This window comes from Gracilinanus agilis, chromosome 4 (genome assembly GCF_016433145.1).
Source record: "Gracilinanus agilis isolate LMUSP501 chromosome 4, AgileGrace, whole genome shotgun sequence".
NCBI lineage: Eukaryota > Metazoa > Chordata > Mammalia > Didelphimorphia > Didelphidae > Gracilinanus > Gracilinanus agilis.
The window spans coordinates 315,769,716-315,779,994 of record NC_058133.1 but is presented as its reverse complement, the minus strand read 5'-3'; the positions used below and the strand labels follow the sequence as shown (position 1 = coordinate 315,779,994).

At 32.4% G+C, this 10,279-nt stretch overlaps 1 protein-coding gene across 1 annotated transcript in view; it reads right to left on the bottom strand.

Annotated features, from left to right (window-relative positions):
- The window catches only part of SENP6 (SUMO specific peptidase 6), a 92,872-nt gene that overhangs the window by 37,238 nt on the left and 45,355 nt on the right, over window positions 1–10,279 (bottom strand). Inside the window, 2 exon segments of the mRNA XM_044676118.1 lie at window positions 1,732–1,836; window positions 2,736–2,878. Of these exon segments, the coding sequence (XP_044532053.1) occupies window positions 1,732–1,836; window positions 2,736–2,878 (248 nt within the window).

Here is a 10,279-nt window from a genome sequence, read left to right as displayed (position 1 = left end):
CATTTTCCTACTATTGCCTATACCTTACTTTAAAAAGACACGGAGGGAAAGAGTGAACTATAAGCAACCAGATCTAGATGTTTTTTAAATGAATTACTGTATGCTGTATACCTATCAAGAAAGGGTATTTCTAACCAACTGCATTATTTAAACTTGGGTCATTTTGACCAGGCTGTGTGCATACCCACATATGTGCATGCACAGGGATGTGTGTATTGGTGTGTAAATGGGCTACAAAAGTTGTTCAGATATAGTGGCATAGATAACTGCCAAATCTACAAAATTATAGAAGGGTGGTAATCTGCCTTGGTACTCCATTGACAAAATCACAGATCCTTGATATAATTATTGAGGCAAATATTAAGTTTATGTTTCCCTCTAAGAGGTGACATAATAAAAGGATGATAAGTGGCAGGTATAAAGAAACCAAACAATTACAATTTACCACACATAATCCACAAAGTGGATACAATTCAGTGCAACTGGAATGATGAAAAAGAGAATAATTTGATTTAAGTGATCCTTTTCAGAAATGAAAGAAGGATGAATTCCAAAATCCAGGAAGTTATAAAAAGTGATATTTCTTTTGTAGTCCATGCTTATCTTCAAAGTAATCATGAGAAAGCATGGCTCCAGGACTAAAAAAATTAATGTTTTTGAAAGACATTATAGAAGTATTTTTGAAAGACTAACCAAGAACATTAAAAATTTTACTTGAGACTTAAATAAAGATTGTGACCCAGAATAAATCTGGTTTTCCAAAATTTAATATTTCAAGATATAGTAGAAAACATTAAAGATTTCTGAATAATTATCAAAGAATTTAACAATCTATACCTTTAAATAAATGCTTTTGAATATCTGTAATGATCAACTCATAACTTCTTTTTATCTCAACTATAGTCTCCAAGGTTAACAGCAAAATTGGTCTGTTATAATTGCTAAAATGCAGAATAATTTGCTCTATCAATCAAAAACATGTTAACCTAATGAATCTGAACTTAGTTACATATTTATGTATGTAAGCACATCAACATTCATAAATATAAGGACCACAGAGCCTATATTTTAGTCATATTCACCAGGTCTAAATAAAGACAAGACAACATTTGGGAATCTTTGAAAATGTTAAATAATTCTTATTAAGCAAAACTAAAAGAAATTGTCAGTTATCAAAAATAATGGAAAAATGAACTTAGATTTTGTTATATCTTCCATTTTCATAAATACTGTTGCAGAATGTTAAAATACACATCTTAGGTAAATGTTATCTAAGACATTTATAAGCAAAAGAAATATCAAATATCTCTGTTTACCAACTGTAAGATCACTTTTAATACTTACTTTCTTGGAAAATAATAGGAAATGTGGTAAAAAATGTATGGAAAAAGAAACATTAAAACCAGCATTTTAAAAACATTAATAAATGAAATAGTTTACATATAATAATGTACATTTTTCTGTTAAAAAAAAAAAACTTGGGATTTTTTTGATCCCAAAATGTGTTCTTTCCTGTTTAGTCTACAACTTTTCAGAGTTTAAACATTTTCATAGAAGATATAAGTACACATTTTCCTAAACAGTCATATCCATTTACATACATGAGACAATGATATTCCATACAGGAAAATATGTTGGTTTTAAAAAAATGAAACAATAAGAAATGACTATCATTAAACATTATTTACTAAATATGAAGAGAGAAACAAAAAGAAAAAATAGAATCCTTACCTTTGTGCTGCAGTTTTTACTACTGGTATCTGAGCATTAGCATGATGAAAACGTCTACCATGCACTACGGTTCCAGAACATATTGATAAAGTTTTTGCATTTTCACTGTAGAAATTCAGAAAAACAAAAACTAATGTTTCAACAGAGCAAATAAACTCTAAAAAACATAATTTATTATGAAAAAACATAATGTGGAAAACCAAAATGTGGTCTAAAATAGTTTGAAAATATATTTATCAATTAATTTAATGTCATACCTCCATTGACCTTTTGGGAATACATTAGATCTGTGCTTTGACTTAAATCTAACTACCCTGGTTTGAAGAAATTTCAAGTCAACATTGTGCCTAAATCAGGGTAGTGGAAGCTTAATGAGGCTCAGCAACATGACTACTGCCCTCTGTGAAGAAATCTCTCTCTATAATACAGGCTCTGACTCATTTCATTCAATCCTTAATAATTATACATAATAATAATTATATTACAACACATTATAATATGATTGCATTATTATAAATATTTTATATAAATATAATATATAATAATAATTAATTCCATATCCCTTACCTCTCCTTCTTAAATTCCTCCATTAAAAGCTAAGTATAAAGAACTTTTCGTTGTAATAATTCAAACATTAAACATTTCTACAGGAATTGTGATGAAACTATATGCCAGCTGAGTTAGTTCATTATAGGAGTTTTAACTAATTAGTTTTAAATGTATACTCGTTTATAATTTCCCATCATTTGGTAATATGCAAACATTGATTAAAATAATGAATGTTCGAGTATTAAGTATTAAGTGACAGTGAGTTTGATTTGTCAAAGAATTTGCAAATCTGGCATCTTATTCATAAAACTCTTCTTGAATTAATTTGCTTCAATGGGCATTGATGGCAAATACCATGCATGCATGATGCTCCAAAAGGTATTAAATAAATGCTTTAGATGTTATTCATCAATAGAACTGATAAAATTACTGTGTAAATTTGAGAAATTCTATACCTCAGTTTCTTGTTGTTGCTCAACATATTAAGGCCCATGGAGTTCCCTTTCAAAGTTCTGAAATTTCCGATCTTGTTTCTTCTTACATATGTCTTTAAGAAGTCACCAGAACTAGTACCAACAGCTTCAGATCGACAATGTGACTGTAATGCAATTTAAAAGTATAAAAGTTATAAGGAAAAACTATAAGGAAATAAAAATAACAAACATTTCAAATTCATAGAAAAACATACAATGAAAGTACTAAAGGTAAAATACTTCTTAGGATATCAATAGTGAATAAATAAACCTATCTTCTTGCTAATATGAATTAACTATAATTCAAGGGGAAGTAGTGTGGCATAGTAGAGAGATCTGGACTTAAGAGTCAGAAGATTTAAGTTTGAATACAAATCTGCTGTTCTTACTACCTACCCATGTTACCCCAAGCACATAGACAAACACTCAAGATTTTTGGTTCTAAGTTACTTGAATTAAAAAAGAAAGAGTTGGTCTAGAAGGTTCTTGTTTAGTTTGAAATTCTATGGTATTATGATTCTATATGTAAATAGTCTTGTTATATCTGGTGATGATTTAAGAAGCCTTTTTTAAGCAGTTAATATGTTCTAGTTAGAATGGATACCAAAAAAAAAATTAAAGGCAAATGTTTCTATTTTAATTTATTCTTTTCAACAGATTTATATCAATGTTACCTTAAAATGAACAGTTTTGAAACTTGTTCTTACTTTATTACCTTTGAATATTCCCACAAGTTCATATATGAAGAAAATATGAAGTATAGAGAACATATTACCAGATGCACCTTTAGCTAGTTCATAGGATCACAGATTAAGAGTAGTAATAAGGGACCTTAGATCACTGAATCTAACCCCATCATTTTAGTTTCCTCAAATGAGGCCTAGAAAAATCATCAAGAAAAGGTATAAAGTACTTATTATGTGCTAAGTGATAGAGACAGAAAGACGATAAAAACCTGGGCCTCATTCTCCAGGAATTCAAAATGGGGAATATAATATTTAAATAACTATCTACATGAGATATATACAGAATAGATGAAGGGTAATCAAAAAACAGGCACTGGGGGGAGGGAGGGGAAACAGCTGGGTAGCTCAGTGGATTGAGAGCCAGGCCTAGAGATGGGAGGTCCTAGGTTCAAATCTGGCCTCAGACACTTCCCAGCTGTGTGACCCTGGGCAAGTCACTTGACTCCCATTGCCTACCCTTATCACTCCATGAGGAGAGATAAGGTTTAAAAAAAAGAAAAATAAGCCCTGGAGTCAAGGGAAAATGAATGAAGAAAGGTCACCTGCAAAAGATGGTAGTTTTTCAAGAAAGCCAGGAGAACTAAGGGGTAAGAGGAAAGGTGGAAGAGTATTCCAGGTCTGAGAAGTGGTTGTGAAGAGTATTCCAGATATGGAGGGAAAAATCTATCTTGTAAAGACACTAAATTAGGAAATGAAACACCTTGTACCAGGAAGAGTAAAAGGACCAATGTTATCAAACTATAATGTGTGCAGAGGAGAGTCAAGGGTAAAAAAGCATAGGATTAAAGATATGGGTACAAAAAAAAATAGGAGCTAGGTTGTAAAGAACTTTAAAAGCTAAACATATATTTTATATTTGATCTTGAAGGAATAGGGCTAGGAGTAGGGGTAGAAAAGGAAATGAGGTTGTGAAGAGCTTTAAAAAGCAAACAAGACATTTTATATTTGATTCGGAAAATTAATAGAGAGGAATTTAAATCGGAATTTGAGTAGAGGAGTGAAATGATCCAACACTTTATCCATGCAAGTATACTGCCACCCAGTTAGAGCACTGTACTAATACCAAGGTGCTACCTAATATAGGATCATAGGCTCATTAGTTCATAGATTTAGCACTCAAAAAGTCATGAAGAGTGGAACCTAGTCAAATTCCCTAATTTTTACAGAGGAGGAAATTGAATTCCAGAAAAGTCTCCTTATGCTAAAGATTGTAATGATAGTAAGTAGTAAACTTGTGGAATTGTCTGACTCCAAATGCAGCATTTTGAAAAATGAATCATATGCAAAGTTCAGTTACAGAAAGGAAGAAGTCAAGCTCATTTTTGTGCCCCTATCTTAAAAAAAAAAAAATACATACTTTAAAGCTCATAAAAACTGTCCTGCAATTGCATACAAAGGACTCAGCAGAAGAGTGTTGTAAAACAATCATCATTCCCAAGAATAATAACTTTAGGTTGATGATCACTATTGAAGGATCAGTTAGCATTATTTTATACAAGGATAGCCAATTACTTAGACCTATTCTTCATTTTTTTCTAATATCTTTTATTATTAAAATCAGGCTTTAGCTGCATAAAATTTAAAATGCGTGCGCGCACACACACACACTCACTTCCCCCCTCCTTTCCTGTCTCCCTCCCATGCCTCCTTATCTTCTGTTTTAAGAGCTGATACTAGAATTATAATTTTAATCCAAGATAGTAATTTAAAGTCTCTCCTGAAAACTGTTTAGTCTTTGTAAATAAAAAGAGAAAGGAATGCTCTAACTAAGAAGAAAACAGGAGTTTGGATCTTAAAAAGCAGGGCAAGGATGTGGAGCATTATATGTAATTTATTTTGTCTTTTTAAACTATCTTTAAGTTTAAAATTCTTTTCTTTTTAAATTTTGAGGTTCAAATTCTCCTCCTTCCTCCCACAGCCTCTCCAACTGAATGAGAAGGCAAGCAATATATCGATTATGCATGTATGAACATGAAAAACACATTCCCATATTAGCCATATTTAAAAAATAAAAAATGAAGTTTAGAAAAAAAAAAAAAAGAGCCGATAGTATCAAAATTCCTAGGCAGAAGAACAGTAAGGACTAAGCAACTACAGGTGACTTGCCTATAGTCACACAGTTAAGAAGTGACTGATGCCATAGTTTAACCTAGGACCTCCTATCTCCAGGCCTTGTTTTCTATCCACTGAGCTACCTAGCTGCTCCTGCATAGAAAAATTTTAACAAAATTTAACAAAAGCAGAAAAGAAATGCGACACTACAAAAATTCTAGCTAAAGTGTTAACCTTCTGAGAAACATAAATTCTGCATACTTTACTTTTTTTTAATTGAGTAAACTGGGATATAATATGCATTTCAACTAAAAAAAACCACATAGATGGTAAAGCTATCTCAGAAAAAACTAAGATTTGAAAAGGCTAATAATTTTTTAAATTAGTACTATAAAATAACTTTAATGTCATTGTAGAGAACAACTTTAATTCTAGCCTCTTCCAGGCTCTTCACTGGGCCTTTATTACAATAAATCAGAGACTTACAGGGTAATACAGTTGGAATCCAAAGAGACCAAACAACAACAATTTTTGACATTCTGGGAAATCACAAGAGTCAGATGCTCAACTGTTGTGCAAGGGATTAGCATCATTCTAGGGAAACCACCTTTGAAAGGGTGGAATCCACTACATTTCTCCTGAAAGGAGAAAAGAATAAGCCTTATCTTATCTCTCTTTTGAAGCCATGATAAGTTACCATATTTAATATACAATCATAAAGTGCTATTTCCTTTTACTGTAAACTAAACACTGTATATTTTTCTCCTGGGTCTGATTTTCCACCTTGGAATCAATCTTAAAATCCTTTCTAAAGGATAAAAAAAAAAATCACCAACTTCATTTCAGTTGTTTTGGGGGAGGATACCATAAAAAGTTGCTAATTATTTAAAGAAGTGGTCTTTGTTAATCAAACAGAACTAACATCAGAAGTTTGTCACTTATAGGGAGGTCAATTAAGGCAGGGACTAACATTTTATGATAAATGAAATGACTGGCAATAGAAGCAAGTTTTTGCAGGGAACAATATTTGAGGGGCAAATTTTATAAACAGTTGATTAGTGTATATACTATAACAACTTTTACTATCCTTTACAACTTTGTAGGAAGGTAGAGTGGCATAATAGAAAGTTAAGAAAACTTTAGTTGGGAAAGGCAGGGGTTTCCCCAGTGAGCACACACCAATGAAATAATAGGTCTAGACCTTAACCAGAAAAATCTAAGCTCATAATTTTAGGCCTAAAATAATGATGCTTTGATGTGTTATCTTTCTTTTTTTGTCTTTGAAATTTGTGCTATATTATATATGATAGAAGGTATGATATATGATAGAAGTGTATGAAAGATTTTTATGGGAAATCACAGTTCAAGTAAATTTTCAACATAACCTCTTTATTAAATAAATTTCAGTGACATTCTATTGCCTCTGGGATAAAACATAAAACTTAAACCCTTACCTTCTGTCTTAGAATCAATACTGTATGTTGGTTCTAAGGCAGAAGAGCAATAAGGGATAGGCAATGGGGGTTAAGTGACTTGCCCAGAGTCACACAGCACAGCTAGGAAGTGTCTGAGGATGGATTTGAACCTAGGTCCTCCTGGATCTAGGCTTGGCACTCATTCCACTGAGTTACCCAGCTACCCCCAAAATATACATTTCTAACCCTTCACAAAACCAGGTTTTCCAAGGTATCCAAACTATTTTTCTAACCTCACTGGACATTACTATCTTCTCCCACACACTATTCTTTACCAAAGAATTTCTAAATGCAGATCTTTCTCTGCCTTTCTACTGGGCCTTCTCTTTTGTGTTTGTGAACACATTCCCTTTTCCTTACTTCTGCCTGAACAAAAGGGTCCCAAGCTCAGTTTCTTAATCTTATAATTCCCAGTGCCCCTCCTAAATAGCTACTTTGTATGTTATTTATTCACTTTATATTTATGCTATATACATATACTTACATGTGTGTACACACACACACACACACACACACACACACACTTCTGTCCCCTCTGCAATAAAATGTATTCTTATGAGAAGGAATGGTTTCATGCTATGTACCTGTAGTAACCACTTTAGCACAAAACACAGTAACCACTTCACAACAAAAAGTATTATACCCAGGAAACAATATAACCATTTAGAAGGCATGATGATGTTCATTCAATTCAATCATATCTGACTCTTCATTAAACCTATGAGGTGTTTTCTTGGCAAGATGCTGGAGTGGTTTGCTACTTCCTCCTCCAGCTCATTTTAGAGGTAGGGAAACTGAGGCAGCCAGGGTTAAGTGACTTGCCCAGAGTCACACTGCCAGTAGGTATTTGAGGCTACATTTGAATTTAGGTCTTCCTGACTCCTGCGCATTTAGATGTCCCAGTGGATAGAGAGCTGGGCCTGGTCAGGAGGACTTGCCTTCCCAAGTTCAAATCTCACCTCAGACCCTATACTAGCTTTATAATCTTGGGCAAGTCACTTAACCCTATTTGCCTCAGTTCCTCATCTATAAAATGAGCTGGAGAAGGAAAGACAAACCACTCATCTTTAACAAGAAAACCCCAAATGCAGTCACAGAATAACAACAGAGCAACAGCAATTTCCTGACTCCAGGCTCTGTTCTAACTCCTTCACCCATTTAAGATGGTATACTATAAAATAAATACGTGATAGTTTAGGACAAAAATCTATGAATTGAGGAAGAAATATAATTTATACTTTTATGGCTGTATTTATACAAATCTTTAGGATATCAATTGGTTGACTTCTAGTATTTTATGCATTTTGTATGTGATCAAATAATTTTTTCTACTATTTCCTCCTATCTTTTGTACTATGTTGAAGTACTAACAATATCGGCAGATTTGTTTTATATTATGACATTAAGTACTGTATTTTAGTTTCTTACTTTATTCTCTGAAGATGGCAAAAGGGGATAGTTTTGTGTCCTTTCCTGATGCATAGTCTACTAATTTCTGGAAAGCACACTTGCTATAGCTAGAACTTCTAATATTATGTCAAATAATTATGAAGAAATGGAGGTATCTTTGCTTCACTTTTCTGCTTTAACTGGAAATAAATCAGTATTTCTTTGCTGCAAATACTATTAGCTCTCAAATTTATATATGAGCTTTTGTTCATTTTATTAAATAAGAGTTTTTCCATGTTTCTCTTTTGAGGGTTTGAAGTTTTTATCTTCTATCTTAGAATTGATACTACCTATAGGTTCAAAGACAGAAGAATAGAAAGGGGTGGAAAATAAGTAACTTGCCCAGGGTCCCATAGCTAGGAAATGTCTTGAGGTTATATCTGAAAACAGGACCTCTAATCTTCAGGCCTGGCATTCCAACCACTGAGCCACTTAGCAGTCCCACAGGAGATTTAAAAATTTTTATTTTAAAGAATGAGTTGAACCTATGTAATCACATGTAGCTTTCTGCTGTTTACCATATTTATCATTATGTTCATAATACCACTCTGATACAATGTTAATCGCTACTTCACTAATATTTTATTTTAAATGTTCCCCATCAAGTTTTTAGTGACACTCTTCAAAAAAGTTTATTTACTCTCTGGTTTGAGTATCAAAATCATAAAGGGAGTGTGAGAGGATGTGAGACACTAATACCCTCTTGGTAGAACTGTATTCTGAAAGATGATATGGAATCATACCCAAAATGCTACAAATACAAATACTCTATATTCCAAATACATTAGAGATAAGGGGAAAAGGACCTACCAGTATAAAAATAATTTTAGCAGCAATTTTTAGAGTGGCAAAGAATTGGAAATCAAGACTGTGTTCATTAACTGGGAAATGGCTAAACAAGTTGTGGTATACGGTTGTAAAATACTCTCATATCATTAGAAATGATGAACAGGATGAGTTCAGGAAAACCTAGTAGGATGTATACAGACTAATGCAAAGAGAAGTGTGCAGAACCAGGAAAACACTGTATACAGTAACAAAAATATTCGTTGACCAAATGTGAAGGACTAAACTATTATCAGCAAAACAAGGTTCCGAGATAACCCCATGGGACTCATGATAAAAAATGCAAACCAAAGCCAAGCAAGGAAACTGTTGAAGTCTGTTTGCAGATGCCATTTTACTTTATTTCATGAGCTTTTTTTTTTTTTTACTGTTTGTGTGGTATAAATCTTATATCATGGATTGAGAAATATGGAAATATATATTGCATGAAAGCACTGGTATAATCCATATAAAAACTATTTACTTCCTTGGGAAAGGGGTAGGAACGGGAAAGAATTGGAACTGCAAAATATCAAAAAACAATTTTGAAAAATTGTCTCTACTTGTATTTGAAAAAAGTAAAATTTGAATTAAAAAAACAAAAACCCCCAGAGCTTGGAGAACATATCACTCATATTTTTGTAACATAGTTAATTGCTTTTTAAACATTTAAAAGTTCATTTGTAAATTCTTCTGCTGAGGTTATTCCTTTATGGATTATTTGTTATGTGGAATTAGATTAAGATATATAATATTCTTGTTTATTTTTTATTTCTTTAGGTTGTTACAATTTCCTTTAAATTTTTAGTTTTGCTGGTCTAGAAATAGTCATAAGTTTCCGATAATATTTTTTATTTCTCCTACTATTTTTTTATGAATTAACCTAGCTCATTTATTTTAGCAATTTAATTTTTCTCTCTATTTTTGGTCAGGTTAGTTAATGGCTTACAGATTTTGGCACAATTTTTCAAAAATCCTA